The sequence below is a fragment of the Fukomys damarensis genome, unplaced genomic scaffold, assembly GCF_012274545.1.
Source record: "Fukomys damarensis isolate Sample0158 unplaced genomic scaffold, DMR_v1.0_HiC HiC_scaffold_19, whole genome shotgun sequence".
Taxonomy (NCBI): Eukaryota; Metazoa; Chordata; class Mammalia; order Rodentia; family Bathyergidae; genus Fukomys; species Fukomys damarensis.
The window spans coordinates 41,137,011-41,158,994 of NW_022900931.1; the positions used below are offsets into that span (position 1 = coordinate 41,137,011).

Genomic DNA, 21,984 nt, shown 5'->3' on the forward strand with positions numbered 1-21,984 from the left:
TTATACCCCTAGCTCAGAATTTAAACTGAACATTCTTTTCCTCACTAATTTTCTCTTTTTACAATGAAATGATACTAAAAAAATAATAATTGCAAAGTATCAGCTAAATAATTTACTGTGCACAAAAATTTAAGATACTTGATTTCAATCAAGTGATAATTAAAATAATAAAAAGCTATGCATTTGGAAACAACACCTGAAATTTAGAGATCTTTTTAAAAAGTGAGTAATGCATTAGAAGTGCCATTTTTTTTAGTTCAAAAATATTAACAAAATATTTTCTTAACCTTTACCTGAAGATAAAAAGGAAATAAAAGAAACACCATGCAGTTCTGGAAAGAGGTTTCTGTTAAATATCTAGTAAGTTTGAGGCTTTGGAGATAAATTAGACATTAAGCAAAATATTTCCTATTCCTGCACAGTTTATGTTCTGGGGGAAACAAAGACACCTGCAAATGCATAGACAGAAGCACTGCATAAACACACATAACATATGCATGTGTTTGCATGTGTCCTATGGAGATGACTGCTATGAATCTCTCTCTCTCTCTCTCTCTCTCTCTCTCTCTCTCTCTCTCACACACACACACACACACACACACACAATATAGACACACATCTCTCTCTCTCTCTCTCTCTCTCTCTCTCTCTCACACACACACACACACACACACACACAGTATAGACACACAGAATGTACCAGTGTTTGCATGTATCCTTTGGGGATAACTGCTATGACTCACACACACTACATATCCATACATACATACGTGTACATGCAGCGTGTATGAAAGTATTTGCATGTGAATTAGGGGGACAACTGTTACGAGTTAACCACAAATAGCACGTACATATAAGTCTGCATGTGTCATGGAGAAAACTGTGCACACACACTATACATGCAGAGTGTACATATGTGTTTCCATGTGTCCTATGGGGATAACTGCTGAATTAAGGTGTCAAAGTAAGGTAAAGAGGGTGCAGATGGTAGTAGAGAGAATTGCTATTTTGTGTATGATTGCAGGAAATGCTTCTCTCATAAGGTTGCCATTTGGAATAAAGACCTCAAGGATATGAGGGAGTGAGCCACACAGATACCTGGTGGGAAGAATTTTCTGAGTGGAGGACAGAACAGTGTCAATGCCCAGGAGAGAAGTTTATCAAGGTATGAGACATATTTTAAAGGCAAAAAGAGAATTTGCTGATGTTCTAGATTATAGAATGATCTCAAAGTTTTGGCTTAGTAACAGGAAAAGCAGGGTTGTCATTCATTGCAATAAGGAACAGTGGAGGAGGAATGAGTTTTGCTGGAGAAGGAAAACACAGCCATGCGAGTGGACAAATTCAGTAGAGACTGAATTTTAGTGTAAAGTTCCTAGGACGGTGGTGGTGAACCTCTGGAGCGCACGCTGCAGTGGGCTGTTTGTAGCACCGAAAGCTCTAAAAGGTTCGCCATCACTGTCGCAGGATACATAACTGGAATGCCACTGGTGATGTCACTTTAAGTTCTCTAGACAGAAGTGAGGACAAAGAAGAGATTTAAGAACCGAACCCCAGGGGACACCAGCGTGCAAGAGGAGGAACACTGTCTAAGAGGGACATGAAGAAAAGCCAGAGAGGGGGTCAAAGTTGGAGCAAGCAGGTATGTCACACGCTGGTGACCGACTGGAAGAGAGGCTGACTGATTCTAAGCACTGATTCTGCAGTGGTATGTAAGTCACTGGTGACCTGGGAAAGAGCTGTGTAATGGAATGATGGGGCCAGAACCAAAGTGCAGCAAGTACGAGAAGAAGCAGAAAGAATGAAGAGACACAAAGCATTTATACTCTGCAAAAGTCCTGCGCTTAAGTGGAGATCAGAGAAATCAGATGATGGTCGGCTGAAAAAGAGTCAAAAGAGGTTTGTGTGTTTCAGTTTGGGAAATTAAAGAACAAGTTTGCATTGTGATGGGAGACAATGCATGAAAAAAGCGGGCAGCTGCAGGAAAGATGTCCTTGAGTAGACCAGAAGCTATGGGTTCTAGTGGCTAAGAGGAGGAACTAGTTTTGGAGTAGGAGCTTAAAAAAAAAAAATTGAGTAGCCAGCTACTAATGGAGACTAAGGCAGGCAAATGGCAAGTTTGAGGCCTTGTGAAAAGACAAAAACAACAAAAGAACCCCACCCAATTTCACTGTGGTTTCAAACCCTCTCTTGGAGCTGCCAAAATGTTTTCGGAAGGTAGAAGCCTCTAGCCTAGAACCACTCAGCAACGTAGCAAGTGAAAAACAGGCTCTAGGTGTGGGCACTAATGCTCTGCAACTTGGAAAATCAACATCTAGCCAAGATAATCTTACAAACCATTTACTCAAGTGTTTCCAGTGTTACTTAAGATCTTGTTTGTCAACTTTTAAGGCTGGTTGAATGACAGTTCCGCAATCTCCCCAAATAGGTTAAATTAAAAAAAGAAAAAGTGAGGCTAGGAAGTTACCACACACAATTAACTAGCAAAGGCAGGTACTGAATTAAAAATCTGAACCAGATCTATCATATTAAACAGTTCTGCTTAGCAGTTTGGAATATTACAGCACTTAAGAAATACACACATTATATCCTTTTTTAAATGTATATACTGTCACTTATAAATGTACACAATATTTAGAGAATGTGTTTTTAATATAAAACTAAAATGAATACTCTGGTTGAATTTTCTAGACAACAACTCAACAAGGTATCAAGAACTAATAGAGAAAATCTGCACTTCCAACCCCTGAAACCACGAATCCCATTCTTGTTTTCTTCAGAAAAACTCAAGGTTATTCTTCCTACTGGCTTAATACTACTCACTCATAGGAGAAAATTAAAACTAGCTACAGTTGACCCAACAAAAGGACACTTGGTTTCTAACTTCCTATCATGCCTCTATAATCTGTAGGGTCTTCTGTTGTGAGCCCTGAATTATTATTTGTCTGCTATCAGTCTGTCTTACAGTCCCAAACTGCTTCTTATCCCAGGGACCTGTGTAGATTTTTCCTCCAGGGACTGCTCACTCCTTCACTGACTTCCAAGATTTTCTCGTTCACTCCTTCAGTTTCCCCACAGTGACTATCAAACTGTTTCTAATCAGCAAACAGCCTATACCCAGACTGACTGGACCCCAATCCTACTGAAGGAAACTACAATCTAGACATTTGGACTTGAATAGCTTGTACAAAAGCCCTTCATTCGCCAGCAATTTTTCAAAAGAGGTCAATACAGTTCTAATGATTATACATAGACCTAAATAAACCTGTAAGCATGAGCAGATGTATTTGTAAATAGGCAGGAATCTACACACAGATCTTATTATCTAAACAAACTGAATTCTCATGTCTGTAGGCTACTTAATTAGAAACACAGGGATCTTTTGAGAGCCCCCAAACTGAGTTGTGTGTGTACTGATATCCCCATCTAATCCAAAGTTATCATTTTTCCAATCATATACTTTAAAGGTTAAAATGCAATCAAAGGAAAAAAATTAAATTATAACACTAGAAAAACACTTCATACTCATCCCAAGAAGCTTAAGATGAAAAAATTTACAAACAGCACATTAAATGAAAATATTTCCAGGCTTAGCTTAAGAAGTAACTTAGAGATGTCTGACAGGCACTGCAGAGAAATGAAGATAATATTCTATAGTTACTTAAAATTTTTAAAAATGATGAAAATTTACTTTTAACCTACACAGGTTTAGTATATTGCCATATATTTCTAAGCTTTAAATATATAATTTTATAAATACTTTTTAAACAGAACAGTCTTTTGTGAAATGCTCAAGACAGTAATACATATAAGAATCAAAATGTCAGCCAGATGTGGTGGCACATGCCTGCAATCCCAGCACTTGGGAGGCTGAGGCAGGAGGATCACCGTGAGTTCGAAACCATCCTGGGCTACATAGTGAGTTCCAGGTCAGTCTCAACTACATAGTGAGACCCTGTCTCGAAAAAAAAAAAAAGAATCAACATGTCTGCTGAGATTCTGGACTATGTATGTAGACTATGGTTTCAAATGATCTCTAACACGAGTCAAAAATATTAAATAAGAAGCAAGGGATAAAGAAGCAAAGGAGGAGGAGGAGAAAAGATACACCAACTGATTTGGAATTACACCTGAGTACATTTATTTTCCTAATTCAGCTCCAAAACCCAAAGCCAATTTTGTAGTACCCTCTCCACGTCCCATTGCTCAGGTCATGCAGTTGGTGTATTTACCTCACTTACGACTTCATTTTATTTTTAATCCTACCCATTTTTCTATCTGTCCCAATTTATTCATTTATACATGCAGCCACATAATCTTTAGAAAATATTTCTGTAACTTGCCTTAAAACATCTGTAGAGAAAGCTAAGAAAAATTATCTACTCAATCTTAAAAGGCCCCACTGGGGCAGGATAAATAAGGGATCTGAATAATAAATGACTGGACAGCTAATTACAGCCTCTCTCCAAGGTGTCACCATATTTTAAGAGCTTACTGGAAATACCTAGAGTTAACGAAGTGGGCTCAAAACTCTAAAGACTAAAACATACGTAAATATACCCTACCTAGCCTATACCAGCTCAATGGTAAGTAAATGTCTCCCAATACTCTTGCTGTACCTTTAGTGACTGATGGAGGAAAAAGACACTGAGATTAGAGACAAAGATAATGTCCCTAATCTTCGTGAGAACATATCCTAGTAAGAGAAATGTTATACATCAAATGAGTAAAAAGAGAAGAGGACTTTGTTTAGGAGTAGTTACGAAAAACCTCTTTTGGATAAAATTTTGAGCTGAGAACAAAGGAAAAAAACGGTCGTCTGTATGATAAGCTGACAGAAAAACTACTGAGGAACAAAGGACAGTAAGAACTTAAGTTGAAGTAAAAAAGAATCATTTAGTTCAGTGGTAACCACAACTATCTACCTCATAAGCACAAGGTCCTCAGTTCAATCCCCATTACAAAAAAAAAAAAACAAAAAACAAAACAACAACAAAAAAAAACCCAAACACACACAAGGGAGGGAAGGAGGGAGAAAGGAAACTAAAGGAGCATTAGAAAATCTGACACATTAAAGAACGGAGAGGAAATCATGAGCATAACCACCACGGACTGATAAAGTAGGATCAGAAGACCCCAGAGAGGTAGAAAAAAGGGCTAGGTCATCATGGCTTCTTATAGGTCCATAAAAAACTTAATGGTTTTTTGGTTTGGTTTGTGGTTGTACTGTATTTCCAAATTCATTAGATGCCCTGATGAATTTTAAACAGCAAAGTTGTATAATCTTATTCAACATTTTAAAATACTCAGTCTAGCTGCTTCATGAAGAGTAACTTATAAGGGAAAAAGAGTAAATGCAATGAACTAAATTAGGAGACAAGAAAAGACGGTGAAATGGAAAGAAGTAAATATATTTTAGATAGGAACCAACAGAACTTGTTGATGAATTGAATGTGGGGCATGAGAGAAAGAAATCAAGAATAACTCGTGGGTTATTAAAATAACTAAATAGGTAGATGGTCTTATAATTTACTAAGCCATAAAAGAACTAAGATCAAACCAATTAGGAAACAGAAAAAGCAGGAGGCTGAATGAAGTTTTAGTTTGGACACCTTAAATTTAAGATGTATACAGACAACCAAAAAGGGCTGGGGATTTAGCTGAGTGGTTCTGCTGTCTGCCTCTCAAGTACAAGGTCCCGAGTTCGTTCCCCAGTACCAAAAAAAAAAAAGACAACCAAAAGGAAATGTCCAAATAGCAACTGGACATAAAAGTATGGAACTCAGGGTAGAGGATCAGGCTGTTGATAAACCTTTAGAATCTTAAACTTAAGAGGCAATAAATTAAAATGTATGGAGAGATGATAGGATCACTGAAAGATGACAGTATACAGGGACAAGAAAAGACAGTAGGATTAGGGCTTCAACCGTAATAAACAGCAGATAGGAAAGGAAATGTGAATAATGGTTACTGAAAACCAGCCACAATTGATAATAATATTTAGGTAAACGTCATAAAAAAAAGCCAAGAAAAGAAAGTATTTCAAGAAAGCATTGACAGAGTAGGTTCAGTGTAATTGGGTTAAAAAAAAAAATCTAGTAAGATACTAACAGACAAATAGCCTCTCAATTTGGCAAGACAGAGGTCATTGGTGACTTGACAAAAGTTTTTAAGGAAAAAGTTGAAAAATAGATTTCAGTTGGTCATGAATAAATGGGGTAAGAAAATGAAGACAGTACATGTGATCAACTCTCCTGTGGATTAACTACAAACGGAGTAGAGAAATAAGGCAGCAGAGTAGCTGTGAGGGAGATGTAAGACAAGAGCATTTATGTTCTAATGGAGGTAAGAGTCTTTTTTTTAAAGAGATAAGAGCATATTTAAGGCTGCAAAGCATTTGGCAGAAAAACAAAACAAAACAAAACAGTAATAATGGTGGAGAAGAAGCAAAGTCCTTGAGAAGCTGGAAAGGGACAGGAACTGCACCAGCAAGACTTGATAGGAAAAGACACATTTCTTCCAAAATGTGTTTTTGCTTCTAGCATTAGACAATGTGAACATAGACATGGAAAGTTGGATGATTCAACAGCGGGAAAATGTATTTTTCTTTTCAATGTGAATGAGAAGTTAGTAGCTGAGGGAAGAAAAGGATCAAGGAGAGGGAAAAGTCAGAGAGATACAAAGGGGTAAGCTGAATGTTTTGTACAGTTGGAATGGCAACAGTGTTCAAAGACAGACTGCTCCAACACAGTGTTAAGCACCCGTGAAAATTTGCAGCTTTCTTCACTGTGGCTCAGTGATTCGGTTGCAAACTAAAAGTTTGACCACAGTTCTCACATTCCCACTGTCCCTCTCCTTCACTAATAAAAATGACAGTAAATGTAAGAGAGAAAAAGGAAAAGCTCAAACATTTACATAGAGGTGTCCACAGCAAGGCAAATACAAGACAACAGCTGTTTATATCTCCGTCTCTAAGAAGGAATTAGAAATCATGAGACTGTAAGCTAACACTTCCATCTTCTACTTCACTGTGGACAACTGTGATACCCTAAAACCATCTGGACTGAGGCTATGATAACGACAAGAGAGAATGGCCCCAAACAAAAACAAAAACATTAAGTCCTTACTACTGAAATGCTGGACTCTGGGATGAGTGAGTCAGGATCAGAACAATTTACAGATAGTCACCTTTAGATATTACGAGTTACAAAATTATATTCTTCAGTAACAATCTGTCTTAGAAACGTAGAAATACTTCAAAGTATCCATATTTAGTCAATCAAAATCCTCTCAATAATCTCCCAGGTAAAATATTTCTTTACTTTCTTTGGAAACTATGCACACAAAGGTGCTAAGTAATAATTCAATGGTCCTATGATCATAAAAAATGTCTAATCTGAATGATTTCAATGACTGTAGTACATAATATAGTACTGAAATCGGTTTAGCAATTTGAAAGGGTATTAAAGGACATTAAATATCTTTTTTTTTTTAAGTTAAAAAAACTAAGCTCTAAATCATTTAACTCACAAATGTATAACTAATTAGGTTAAGATGACAATTTGGTAAAATAATTATTATTTTTCATGTAAATACTGGAGGAATAATTTTTTGGTAAAAGGCATTTGTTGTTGACAAGAGTGCGCCATACCAAATGTAATGGAAGAATTATATGATTCAAGGAAAAATACGGAAGAATATACATACAATGTAACTAATAAATAATGAGCTCTATCACTTATCTAAGGACACACACAACCAAATAAATTTGGAAAGATTTTGGTCTACAATGCTGTAGAAAATACTGGACTACCTATAATGACCTATGTCAAGACACTGCCTATTGGTAGTTAAAAAAAAAAAAAAAAAAAAAAAAAAATTAAAAAAAAAAAAAAAAAAAAAAAAAAAAGCAAACTTGTTTTATGTAAACTGAATATTCCAGATATTTGTTAAAATTCATGAAAGTTAGGCACATCTGATTTCTGTTTAAGTTACAAGATCATATATAACGCATCATTTTGATCATTTATTCCCACACGAAGTTGGTATGATTCAGTATCTTACAAAACAGACTAAAGCTCTGAGCATCCGAAATCATCGGATGGACAGCAGTCTGCTCACAGCGACCCCCTTACCAGACTGAGGATGTGCGTGGGGTCCAGAGGCATCAGCAGGCTGCCTTTGTGCGCTGTCTGGGGAAGACAGCAAAGACGTGGAGCGGGGGCTTTCGGTGGAAGAGCAGACTGGATGAGCCTGAGCAGACGCAGCAGACGATGTAGAAGGCTGAAGAAAATGCTCGGCAGGAGCATCCACATCCATTGCAGTCTCACCGGCTTCCGGATCAGGACTTGATGGGACCGCAGGAAGAGTGGAAACATCTGACTGACTTGTTTCACCTTCAAAACACACACGTCAAGGCAAATTCAATTTTTAAATGCATTAAAAACCAACAACCCTAAAAAAGAAATGTTCACAAACTTGTACACATACAAAAATCGATTACTTCAGGGTATCAGGAATAGCCACTGGCGGTTTGTCCATTTGCTCAAAGAAGCTAATCTAGAGGAGTAAAAACCTAGGTACAAAACACATTTTTGTTAAAAGTCTTTCCAACTATACAAAACTTGTTTATAATTTTGTATTTTCCATTCTCAAAGTACAGTTAGAAACAGGAAATCCCAGGCTTTTCTTCTTTCTTTCTTTTTTTTTTTTTAAAATAAGCAAAAGAGCTTGAGTTGGTAGAACCAGAATTCTGGAAGATTGTATAAACCGTGCGATGACTACAACCATAAAACATTGCTGTAATTTTGATAAAATGAAACTAACTTCTATACATGATTTTTATCAGCTTTCTGATGACTTTATTAATAAGAAAAATTACCTCTGGGTCGAGATCTTCCTCGTCCTCTATTGCTCTGTGCAACTTCACTCGCTTCTTCAAACCATCTTGATAACATATCAGACATTCTCTGCATCAGTGATACATTGGGACTTTGCTCTCCTATTTTAACATAAATTTTATCAATGAGTCTAGTAGTAAGTCAGGATTTTCTTCTGTTAATGCAAAAACCTAGATGTGAAGAGCTTTAAGATACAAGCAATTTTTAAAAATCAATTAGCCTAAATAAATTATAAGAATGTATAAAAATCCATTGAAGCCCACGTTACAGTTACTTATGCGAATGATTCCGTGTGCACATGGTAAGATCCTCAAGAATAAGAATAATAAGAATAAGAATAAGGTTCAAATCTTCTTCACCTCTGCCAATTTGCCTGCTCTTGGGTACTTTCTTATCTCCCACCGACTCAAATTCTCTTCACTTTTACATCTAAGAATACCCAGCTAGGAAGGCTTTCAAGTTAAAGATAATGAAAGAAGGTTTTCCCTTTCCCTAGAGCATTGTTATCGAACACAGACACAAATATACAATTAGGCTTTTGCATGAATTTTTCTAAAGCTTAATTTTCATGTTACTGTAAGCAAATTTCAGATAACTGAAATTAGTAGAAACCAGATGGTATTTTATCTTTTCTCTCATTCTTGTTCTTCCTGAAAACAAACAAGTTATTTTAAAATTGATAGCCTGGTGTCAAATTTAAAATGTTACAACTCTATTCTACAATCATATAAAGTGATAATGTTTTTGTGAAATCAGAATTTTGTATTTTATTGCCAATATATTATGTAGCTTTACATTTAAATATATTACAAGGTAATAAGGACAGTACACTGAAGAATATGTTTCTGATCACAAAGAGTTTTTGAAGTCATTAGAATAAGACCTTTGGCCACAGACTCACTTATTTGATAAATTATACTCAGATTAATCCTATTTAAAGTGTACCAAGATTCAAAAGCCCCCAAGGTAGTTTCTTATGCTTGTAAAGCAATGTCAAAGAAAAAGTATGTGCTATTATAAAATTCTCAAGTTAGAAATCTAGTTTCTGCTTTTCTTAGTATCTAACAGAAGGTAAAACTAAAGTCTGATAATACCTAGTGTTGAATGGGGCAATGACTATTCTTAGCAAGTGAGTAGGAATGTAAATTAGTGCATCTTTTTTGGAAAGCAATTTGATAACTATCAAAATTTACATGTATAGCCAGGTGTGGGGGTGCACCCCGGGAATCCCAGTGTTCTGGGAGGCTGAGGAAGAGACTGTAAACACAAACACAGCTTGAGCAACTCAGCAATTTAGCAAGACCCTGCCTCAAAATTTTAAGAAGGATTGAGGGTGTAGCTTGGTACAGAGACCCAGGGTTCAATGCTCAGTACTGCAAAAAGGAAGTACTGTGCACACTTATCAAGGGACTCAGTCACTCCACTTCTAGGAAGCCATTCTAAGCTCTATCTGCACACACGTATCGAGACCTGCGGGCAAGGGTATTTGCCGCAGTGTCCTTGAGAGTAATAAAAAATGGGAAATAAGTTGAAATGTTACTTTGTCAATGAAATATACCAAAAAAGCTGGCCAAAGGATAATTACCATCTCGTTCTCGTTCACTCTCAGGCCTTGCTCTGGGTCCAGTATCTGACCAATCACCACGAAGTCTCAAACGTTTAACTGGAGGCTGCCGTAACTAAAAGATAAGGGTAGTTAGAGCGCATGTGAGTCGAAAGAAAAATCCACTATTACCCCTTTCCCCAGGCCAAGGATCCAACCCAGAGCCTCACCTCACGCATGCCCTGCAACCGCCCCACCGAGTTACACCCACCAGACTCTATGCTTACAGCACACTTTCAGTCAGATGATTTCCATCTCCCTATGCTGAGAATCTAAGCAAAAGCGATGCAAGACACTGATACAAGTTAAGTTACGTTAGCCTCCTGCGGCACTCAGGAGGATAAATATCCACTGGCGCTGACAACCTGTACCTAGTATCTCCAACTCAGAGTCTCAATGCAACTGCGCCATTATGGACAGGGGATTTCTAACCCCGCCTCTATCACTTCCCAGCTGACTGGGAAGTTCACCAGTTTCAGCACAATTTTGTATAAGGTGACAACAAGTGCAGTTTAGCCAAAGTACCACACACCCAACAACTGAAGTTATTATTTTTACTTGTTCTTGACAATTTACTCTCCGTTTCTCCCCAGCACCTACTCCAAACCTTTACCACTCGCTGCAACCTTTCTAATCTTGGCCAATAACATTTCCTCCTACTGCAGAGAATATACAGAAAGGCCTATACAATCGACATCAATTTCCTCAGCTGAATTCTGAAGCTGATCGCGTGTCTCCAGCTTCCTAGTTCCAACCTTTCTCAAGGGATGGACCACTTGCTGTTAGAACCTGCTTTGTCCATATGTGCTTTTTACTTCAATTCCTCGAGCAGCTTGCCGCCACAATCGTGCTTTGTCCTTATACACACATCCGTTTTCTTTTGCCTGCTTCTCTCTCACAGCATGCTGAAAGTTATTTTTCATGTAAATAAGACAGTACCTCAGTTTTGTTTTTCTTTCCATCTATAATCCCTTCTTTTGCTTTCACTCTACTCTGAAACTCAAAAAAGTCAGCATTCATTCTACCAACCATTCCTTCCTCAGCCCACAGAAGTATCCACTGATTTAATTCCCCACAAAGCTTACCAATGAATGATCACTGATCAAGGATAAAGACAGCCATCGATACACAATAATCACGCAGCAGGTTTAACATGTTCAAGGCATCTGACACTCTTGACCACTCCCTCTAACATTTAACCTTTTTAACATTTTTATAGCAATACACTTCCCATCCCAGACTACCAGTTTAAAGTATATAACTCACAAGTATACATTCATGGATTTACAAAGCTGTACAGCTGTCATCACGGTCTACTTTCAGATATTTACACCATGCCAAAAAAAGTTCAAGCCTATCAGTGGAAACCACTAATCTACTTTCTACCTCTATGGATGTGCATATTTTGGATGTTTCATATAACAAGAGTCACACAATGGCTTTTGCCCCTGGCTTGTTTCACTTAGCATGTTTTTAAGGTTTACTCACAAACTATCATACATCATCCTTTCATTTTTCATGGCTGAATACTATTCCATTTTAGGGATCATATTGCATTTTATTTATTAGTTGATAGACACTGAATTGTTTCTACTTATTGACTATTTTGAATAATGCTGCCACTGAGCACCCTATCATGGTTTGGATTTGAACTGTTCCCCTAAAGCTCACGTACTGATAGCCTGGTCCCCAACACAGGAGTGTTCAGAGGTGGGGCTTTGGAAGATGACTACATCAGAAGGGCTCTGAACTCATCAGTGGGTTAATCTACTGACAGATTTACAGCCTAGTGGCTACTAGGCAGTTGTGGGAACTTTCAGAAGGTGGGGCCTGGTTGGAGGAAGCAGGTGCTGCAGGGTGTCCATGACGGATACCGTTTCATCCTTGGCTCTGCCCCTTTGCTGCCTGGCCCCATGTGGTGAGCAGCTTGCTTCACTGCACTCCCTGCACGATGTCCACTTGTCACAGTCCAGAAAGAACGGAGCCAAGTGATGATGGGCTGAAATCTCTGAATCCATGGGGCAGGATGAGTCTCTCTTCCTTTTAAATTATTTGTATTAGGTATTTTGTCCCAGCAAGGAAAGCTGACTAACACACAGATTATAAGTATTGTTAGGGATGTATGTTTTCTTTTCTTTGGTGGGGGGTATTGGGGATCAAAGTGGGGTCCTTGTGCTTGCGAGGCAGGCACCAGAACCACTGAGCTAAATCTCCAGCCCGGGACGTATATTTTCCATTTTCTTGGAGGTGTACGTGTGTGCAAATATATAGGTAGAGTGTACACATATGTGTGTATAACTATATCTATGTATTTGTGAGTTAAACTGCTGGGTCAGAGGATAACTGTTTTTAATTTTTGAGGAACTGCCTAACTTTTCCAAAGCAGCTAACCATATCACGTTCCCACTAGGGAAGTGTGAGGGTTCCAATTTCCCGTATACTCTCACCAACACTTGCTACTGATTGCCTTTTTAGGCTTTTCTGCGTTAGCCGTCCTAATGGGTGCGAAGTGGTACCTCCTTGGTTCTACTGTGCATTTCCTGATGACTAGTTATGCCCACTATTTCTGCATGTGACACTGGCCCTCGCCCTCTGTGTGACCCATTGGAGGGAAGATTAAAACCTTTTACAGATTTTCATTGAGTTACTTTTTTTAAAAATTCAGTTGTAGAAGTTCTTTATATATTCTGAGCACTACTCTATTCAGATAATAACATTTACAAACATTTTCTCACATTTTGCAGCCACTCCCTTTATTTTTAATAACATTCTGGCGTGTGATGTAGCTCAGTGGTAGAATATTTAACTAGATATGCAAAGGACTGGGTTCAGGGCCAGGGATTTAGCTCAGTGGTCCTGCCACCTGCCTCAAGCACAAGGACTCGAGTTTGATCCCTGGTACCAAAATAAATAAATAAATAAATAAAAATTAAAAAAAAATCAAAGCACTGGGTTCAATCCTCAATACCACAAAAGGAAAAATAAAAATAACACTCACTGATTTTTTTTTTCCTCACTCACAAACAGGTTTGACTTAAAAACCCTGATGACCATTTTGTTGTAAATATTCTGATTTCTCCTGGAAAGCACTCCAAGCAACAAGGAAAATAGAAAAACAAACTCTCACATCCTCAGGATAGGAGACAGGAAAAACCAAAATCCACAGACTCCATATAATGAGCAAGTCTGGCAAAGAGCAACTGAAAATAGCAAAATCTACACCGGAAGCCGCAGCATAAACAAGTTATAACTAGAACTGAGAAGAAAAGAGTCAAAGTTATCCAAAATCTCAAATAAAAGACAACCTCATACATTACACAAACTATATTTAGAGTAACATAAGATAACCCTACATCATGGTTGTGAAGAAAAGGAATTTCTATATCATGTAGGCAAAGAACTCATAATACAATTTAAGCAACTATTTCTGAAACAAGATATTCAAATTAAAAACAACTCCAAGTTTGACTTGTGTGTGTCTGTCTATGGATGGGGATTAAGCCCAGAACCTCACCATGCTAGAAATGTGCTTTACCACTGATCTCTATCCTGAGCACCTCTCCACTTTCTGAGTATGTGACTTAACTTAGTCAAGACGACAGAAGATGGCATAGCATTTATGTACTATTCTAGATTCAGGGAAAAAAACAATGAAGAAAATAGGAAAAAAATGCTCATTGTTGGCTGGATGATGGCACATGCCCATAATCCCAGCTACCTGAGAGACTGAGGCAGGAGGATCAAACGTTTGAAGACAGCTTGGGCAACTTAATTGAACCTTATCTCAAAATAAAATACAAGCTGGGGATATAGTTCAGCACTAGCATGCCTGAGGCCCAGGGTTCAATTGCCAGTACCTCACACACAGTAAGTCACAGAATATATTATCTACAGGAACTGATGATACATGAAAATTTAAAAGTAAAATATACATAGAAAATGGAAAGTATTATAGGAAAAGATAAATTACAAAGGTTACAGGTGGTCCTAAGATTTAAGGATTATGATCTTAAATAGGGTAGTGAGGAGCTGCACCAAGATACCAACACAGTCAGCACACACTGGGCAAGGAAGAAGTCGCAGAAGAAGTAGCAGAGTGGAAGGTATGCAGCTGTGCCTAGAGCAAAGGAGAGAGCAGTAGCAGCAGCAATGAAAGCCATGAAAAACTTCAATGGAAAGCTGTGCAGCCATGACAGGACCTCAGCTTTGCTCTGCTGGGAGCCAGGGAGTCAGGCGGAGCAGTGAGATCCGACCTGTATTGCAGAGGATCACGTGGCTGCTGTGCACCCAGAGGACTAGAGAGGGAAAGCAGGAAGCCCAGTTAGCAAATTACCATTGAGTAACCTGGGAGAGATGCTAAGCCCTGGTCAGGGCAGTGGAACAGGCAGGGTGGTTGGCAGTAGTCAGGTCTGGGATACACTCTTTAAGACAAGCTACCAAGACTAGGAGAAAATGACAGAACTGATTCAATGACAAAATCCAATAATGGAATGGAGCAGATGAGAAAATGCCAGAAACGTGTTGGAAGGAAAAAGAGAGGAAAGACAATAAAGGAATATAAAATAAAGAAAACTGAGAAGTAACCTAAAAGTGAAATAAGACAAAAGAATATACTGAAGAAAGAACAGAAAAATATGAAAGCAATTATTAGAAGCCATGAAGATATAAGAGGCTCCTACAAATTAAGAAAATACACAAATACAGTATATAGAGGCACAAGAAAAATCATATAATAAACTTTTAATTCATGTTTTAAAACACTGCTCAAGCTTTACTAATTTTCCAATCAAAATCAATTCTCTTTTGTTCTATTTATACAGAACATAGTACTTATAATTTTATTGCTTTAATAGTCACACATTTATTTATTTATTTATAGCTCTACATCCACTACATAATACCTTCCTTGAGCCAGGGGCCAGTTTAATGTAGGACTTAGTACACAGTGGGCATCCACTAAATATTTGCTGAGTTAAGAACAGTTGGTCTGAACACTACTACCAAGGTTTTAGTACAAATACAGAAAGAAAAAGTGTGGAACGAAGAGGGAGATATATTATTAATTTATATATACTTCTTAAGTACTTGGTTCGTCTAGCATCGTTTATTTTTTATAATTACAATTTTTAAATTATTTTTCTTAATTTGGTTAATACAATAAAGAATACTAAGAAATATAAACATGTTAAAAAATAAAATAAAACAGAACTCTTCACGACCCAGCATCATTCATTCTGATTATATACAAACACCTTCTGGCTAAAGGTCACATGGTAGCAGTTAGTCGGCCAACTCAAAAAAGTCTCTGTACAGCTTGTAGCTAGATGTCTCCCTGAAGCCTGATGCACTCATACCTAGAGAATTCTGAAGGAGGCTGGATTAGGGTGAGCCAGGGACAAAGGGTATGAGGATGGGATTAACGGAGTGGATAAAGAAGGCCCCTGCTAGGTGAAGTTGGCTCTACCCAAAAGACTGGTGGCCCGCATGGGGAAAAGGGCTTTAGAGGGAGGAGCTTCTGCTGCTTGCTTCCTGCTGCCTTCTGCCGGCTCTGCCATGCCAGACTGTTTCTTCTCTGCAATGTCCCTCTGCCATGCCGCCTGCTTTATCTCTACAACTTAAGACCTGAAATAAACCTTCTTCCTTTAACATTGGGTGTTGGATATTTTGTCTCAGCAATAAGAAAAGCAACTGAGACAACTTCCAACCTTTTCATTATCTAACAGTCACAAGATTGGGCTATAACTTTACTTACCCACATACCTCAAGAGATCACAGATTCGATCCCCAGTACCAAAAAAAAGAAAAAAAAAAACACAAACAAAAGAGAGATCACAGAAACAACAAAGTGACTGCAGAGTTTGTGTTTTCAACCAGACCAATAAATAATTGTCATTAGCTATCATACCCTCTTGTCAATTTCCAAATTCATTTCAATATACTGTCACATAAAAATCCTAAAATAGGTTGATAAATTAATTGTAACTTTATAAATCACAGTTGAATTTAGTTTTGCATCCCATAGGAGTTACAATTATTATTCTTTAGTAACCTTTAAAATGTGTTTATTAAAAATCCATGCTTAATTTAAAAAGACATCTATAGCCAAAACACAGCATGAATAAAACCACAGGATGTTAAAAATTTTGAAAACCAAAATGAAAACATATTAGGGATAGAAGCTGACAGACTAAAGCAAACACTGTTCTATGGCTGTGCAATACAAAAACTGCATTTCTAGTTTTCTACTTTAATAACTAAGAAAATATTTGGTCATTTCAGTGACAGTAACTGAATTCATTCACTGCTTTTACATATACCTACTTTAACTTTTCCCCATTTGTTTATATCTGTTTTGTAAAATGTACCTATGGACATTAATATGTATCATTCATTAGTCCATAACTGTGAAAGAGAGGCACAACTCAGAGGAGAGGAGACTGCTGCCACATATGAATAGTAAGGAATGGGTTGAAAACCTTTAGTGCCCTGAAGTTTGTCATCCCATTTTCTATTAATTGCCTTTCCTACAAGTGTTACAACTGCTGATCTTGCTTGGTGCTGCTGTGCATCTACAAAGTAAGAACATTTTGCTATTAAATATTTTCTTTTAAAAAATACCATGGTGGCCTCTGTTCTTTAATGCACTTATCTGTCTGTTTGGCCGTTAGGGTCCAGAAGTCACTGAGTCAATATTTCAATTGAATAAAGAACACAGTTTTGAGTAAACATACCTCTTCTCGCCTCTCTTCTGTAGAGGGAGTTTTCAGTTCTCGTGCTGTATCATCTTTTGGGTCGAAAAGATAGATGTAATCTGAAGAGTAACTAACAAGAATCTCTTGTCCATCTTCGCTGTAACACAGAGACGTCACTCTACAGGACTTATTGTTCAGATGGGAAGGAATAAAGCGGGCAACCATTCCAGTAGTCCCTCGACCCGCATAATTCCCTGAATCACAAACACAAAGTTATTTCTACATTACATAAACATTTTATTGAAAACATCAGTTATTTAATACATTGTTTTATGATTATAGTGACACAAAATCATCTTCCAAAAATTCACTTTCAGGTAAATTTTCATAATAGAAAAGCTGACTGTTAATATCTTAGAATAGAATTCGAATTATAATTAATTCTATCAATAGACTTCAATACAACAGGGAAGAGTATAACTGGCTCTTAGTGCCCTGGGGACCCAGAATGCTAAATTCTAACAAACTCAAAGATGAAAAAAATCTTGCCCAATTGAGTCTTGTCCTAGTCAAAATGTCAAATTGTCTCACATCTGTTAAGAACAACAATTAAGCCCAGAATTTCACATTACACTATGATGCTTCCCCTGAAATGTGCCCATGTAACTGACAGAACTCAATCACAGTTCAAGAGAGAAAAAAGCTCTTCTGGTGTTAAGATTTGCATCTAGATGTCCCCAAAGACTCGTGTGGTCATAGGTGGGGCTTTTTGGAGGTGACTACATCTAGGGTATGTGATACTTGGATTAAGGGTGTGACACTGGGATTAAGGGTGCTTGATTACTAATTAGTCCACTGATTGCTTTAGCATAGCTCTGGGTATGGATAATGGGAAGGCCTACCCTGGGCGTGAGTGGCACAACCAAATCTCTGGTAGCCTAGATGAAATAAAAGGGAGAAGCAGGCTTGTTGCTGTTGTACCTGTTTCCCCCTGCTGCTGCTTGCTGCTGGCTTCTGGCTGCCACACCATAAACTGTTTCTCCTTTGTGATGCCTCTCTGCCATGTGCCACTCTGCCTCAGAACCAGGCAACTATGGAGTGAAACCTCTATAAGCTGTGAGCTATAACAAGCTTTTCCTCCTCTAACTCTGGGTATCAGGTATTTTGCCTAAGTAACAGGAAAAGTAACTAAGATATCTAGTATTCTCATTACAATAATCTATGCCATTTTTACTGACATAGCTGACTTCTGTCCAACTTCATCTTTATTTTTCACAAAATAAAATACCGAATGTATATTTGATATCCATATTTATGTGTACACATGCAAACACACACACATAAGTGTACACAAGTGCACATGCTTGCATACATAAGTAATCTTGGCTTTCCTACTAATGGAAGCTGGTTTTCAATTGGTTATTTCAGAAGTGTTTTGATCCCACAGTGAAAAAGAACTGATTCAAGTCAAATTCAGTACTGCAGCTTTAACAGTACTTTAGTTAAGCTAAACAGACAAAAATATATGCTACGTATTAATACCTAAGCCACTGTACTTTCTAACTTTTCTCTCTACCATTTTTATTGTTATTCTCTTAACTGAAAAAGAGCAGAGTCCTCCCAAAATGTGTGTCTACCTTAAATTTCACAATGTGACCTTGTTTGGAAATAGGGTCTTTGTCAATGTAATTGAATAAGGTCAAATCATAGGAGAGTGGGCCTTAAATTCAGTGTGTCTGGTGTCTTAAAAACAGGAAAATGTGGACACTGGCACACCCAGAGAACGGCACACAGACTGCAGTGGTGCATCTCACAGACCCAGCTACAGCGAGGACTGGAGCAGGAAAGAGGCGGGAAACAGATTCTCTATCAGCTGCAAGACGGCTTGATTTCAGATGTCTAGCTTCCAGAAATGTGAGAGGCTCACGTTCTATTGTTATAAGAGACTCATTTAGTGGTAATTTAGTATGGCAGTCCTGGAAAACTAATATACCCAAAATCACAATTTTTAAAGTGATAAACTGTAAAAATATCCCAGTAAATCTTAAAAACTTCAACAAATGCTTTTTGGGAGCAATAATCCGTATTTAAAAACATTCTATTTCTTGAAATTTTATAACTAAAGTTTTTAAATGGAAAACATGAGGATTTATTCTGTGAATTGATAAGGACCCTTGTTTTTTCTAACATTATCTCTTTACCTGTGGCTCTTGTTCCCAGCATTCTCCGATCATATATTCGTACTGAGCTATCAGAACAACCAACAGCAAGATAATATGGTACTGGCGGACAGATAGCAACTGATGTGGCAGCACGTCGACAGTTAATTAAAATATCCTAGAAAGGACAACACAATACCACTTACATCTAGCCATATTACACTAAATTTAACCGTTTAACTATACTAAATTTAAAACATTTCCCCTTCAATTACAAGAACACAAGCTTTTTCAGAAATTCTAACTCAGTCGAGACAAACAGGTACAAAAACAATACGGTTTTCTTAACTTAATCTACCTTTTAGTTCTAATTAGAAACTGTTTCTAACATTTTCAACATAGTAAAACCAAGATAAATATACTCAGCAATATCCCTCTTTAGAATCTATCACTAATAAAATGTTCGCTTTACAGTTTGCCTAAATTAATTTCTATTACAATATTATACACAATGATTGTGAAGCAATTAAAATAAGAATATATTAAAATACTAAATTTTAGAGATTTAAAACAAACAGCCAATACCTGAGTCATACAAAATACATTCTGAAAAGGAACAAATAAAAATAGCCCAAATATAAAAATAAAACACTGAGCAACTGTGATTATCAACTACCATAAGGGGACAAGAAAGTTACATTACCACCATTTAAATCCTTTAGCAAAACTACCTTTTGTGCAATACAGTATGATACAACTGACTACTATATATTCCCCTACTAAATAATAAAAATCTTTAGAAACATAAAAAAAATTCATACATGACCTATGTAATGGGTCACTAAGCCATTAATAGCATTAGAAATGCCTATTATTGGTCCACCTAGATTAAAGGTAAAAGTGCGCTCTACCTTTGTCTATAATACACACTGATGATTATATGATATTGATATTATTCTGACTATTGACAATTGCTACTGAAATACAACAAGAATATTCTTAACTGATTTTAAAATTTTATACCTAACTGGCAAAATCTTCTCCTCACCAGTTTAAAAACAAAGTCATACACATAATACAAACCCCGCAATACATAGGTTTTACTATAATGTCAGTACTTACCCTAGAAGCATTACAAAATGTATGTGCTACCACCTTTAAAAATATCCTTAAGGTACAATGTTAATTCCATACTATTCTGCCTAATGATTCTAGTCCCTCTTTCTTTTCAATATAGACATGATTTTAAATTACCTAAATTAAACTTATTAATCTCAGAATTTTACCCCTGATACAAAGAATTGATTTCTCAATATCTTTCCTAGTTCTAAGATAGTAGTAGCTAAGAATTACTGTCATTACCAGTCTTTCTTTACGTTCTCCTCTTCTCTTCAATTCTCTACATATGCAACAAAAAAAAGTTTTAAGGATATTCACTTCTTAACCCTGCATTCCTATTTTTATAATGATTTTGTTTAGAAAAGTACAACTAATCCTACTACACTGTATTTGGAATAATGAATTTTAATACTAACCATTTACTAAGAAACTAACAAGTTTCAGTTCCCTGCTTTCTGTTTCTATAGGCATGTATATACATAAAGCATAAAAACTGATTAAAAATTCTGTTTAACATTTTTTCAATTTCCACTTATTTTCTTTTCCTGTATAAAAATAATCTTATCATCCCAAAAGCATGAAAATTGTGCTAACTAGTTTAGATAGCACACACTTAACCTGATTAATTCTTAGCTTTTCTTTTTGCTACCTTTCAGTAAAAATAGCTAAGCAATACTTGTTTATTTCTTTTTTTTTTTTTTTTTACTTCATAGCAATTCAAGAAAAGGTTACTATATGCTCTAAATAATGTATAACAGATAAAAACCCTTGAGGTTGGTTTTCTGGAGTCCAAAGATTGAAAGCTTTCTCATTCTTTCATAAATTTCAAACAGTATTAAAAAGTAAAATATTGGTAGTAAAGATATGTTTAGCTAAATTTGAATGAAAATATGGATAAAACAGCATCTTATTCCTTTAAAAAAATACTGGTTTAAAAGAAAAGGAGGAAAAAGGACACAACACTTCTATAAACATTTATCACTGCTATTTTGGTAAGCCAAAATCATCTCCATGAGCAAATAAGATACACTGATAAATTCCCCAGGTTTTTATACAACAAAGACTTAAACAATTTTCAAAAATACATCTTAAATGCACAATTAAAATCTAAGTTTCTTGACATCAACACTAAAATAGTTTTATGACCAGTTTAGCAAAACAAAATTTCACCCATAAACAAAAACAAAAAACACATAAAACAAAAAAAGTTCACACATAATCATCCTCTAAAGATAACTGCCAAATTTAAATTATATCCATAATTTTTCTTGAATCAGTTGTTCAAAAATTGGAATTCTTACATCTTTGCAATCTTCTTTTGTGCAGCTAGTTTTGATGCGTGTGTCAAACCACCTAACAGTTCCATCTTCACCACAGGACAGAAAAGTGTAAGGATCATTTGGTACAGTCATGATCTAAGAGGAAAACAAGAACACAGGTAACCTGAAGGAAAATTCAAACAGGTGGCTGTGAAACACACTGCTACTATTTCACAGAACGACTGGAGTACA

The 21,984-nt window shown here is 36.8% G+C and overlaps 1 protein-coding gene across 3 annotated transcripts in view; it reads right to left on the bottom strand.

Annotated features, from left to right (window-relative positions):
* The window catches only part of Dcaf6 (DDB1 and CUL4 associated factor 6), a 120,504-nt gene that overhangs the window by 60,804 nt on the left and 37,716 nt on the right, over positions 1–21,984 (bottom strand). For all 3 annotated transcript variants that reach the window (XM_033765670.1, XM_033765669.1, XM_033765671.1), the window contains exons 4-9: positions 21,775–21,888; positions 19,397–19,532; positions 17,235–17,449; positions 10,486–10,579; positions 8,882–9,001; positions 8,136–8,396 (exon numbers count right to left, since the gene is read on the bottom strand). In XM_033765670.1, coding sequence (XP_033621561.1) covers positions 8,136–8,396; positions 8,882–9,001; positions 10,486–10,579; positions 17,235–17,449; positions 19,397–19,532; positions 21,775–21,885 — 937 coding nt within the window. In that variant the 5' untranslated portion in view covers positions 21,886–21,888. The remainder of the gene's footprint in view (positions 1–8,135; positions 8,397–8,881; positions 9,002–10,485; positions 10,580–17,234; positions 17,450–19,396; positions 19,533–21,774; positions 21,889–21,984) is intronic.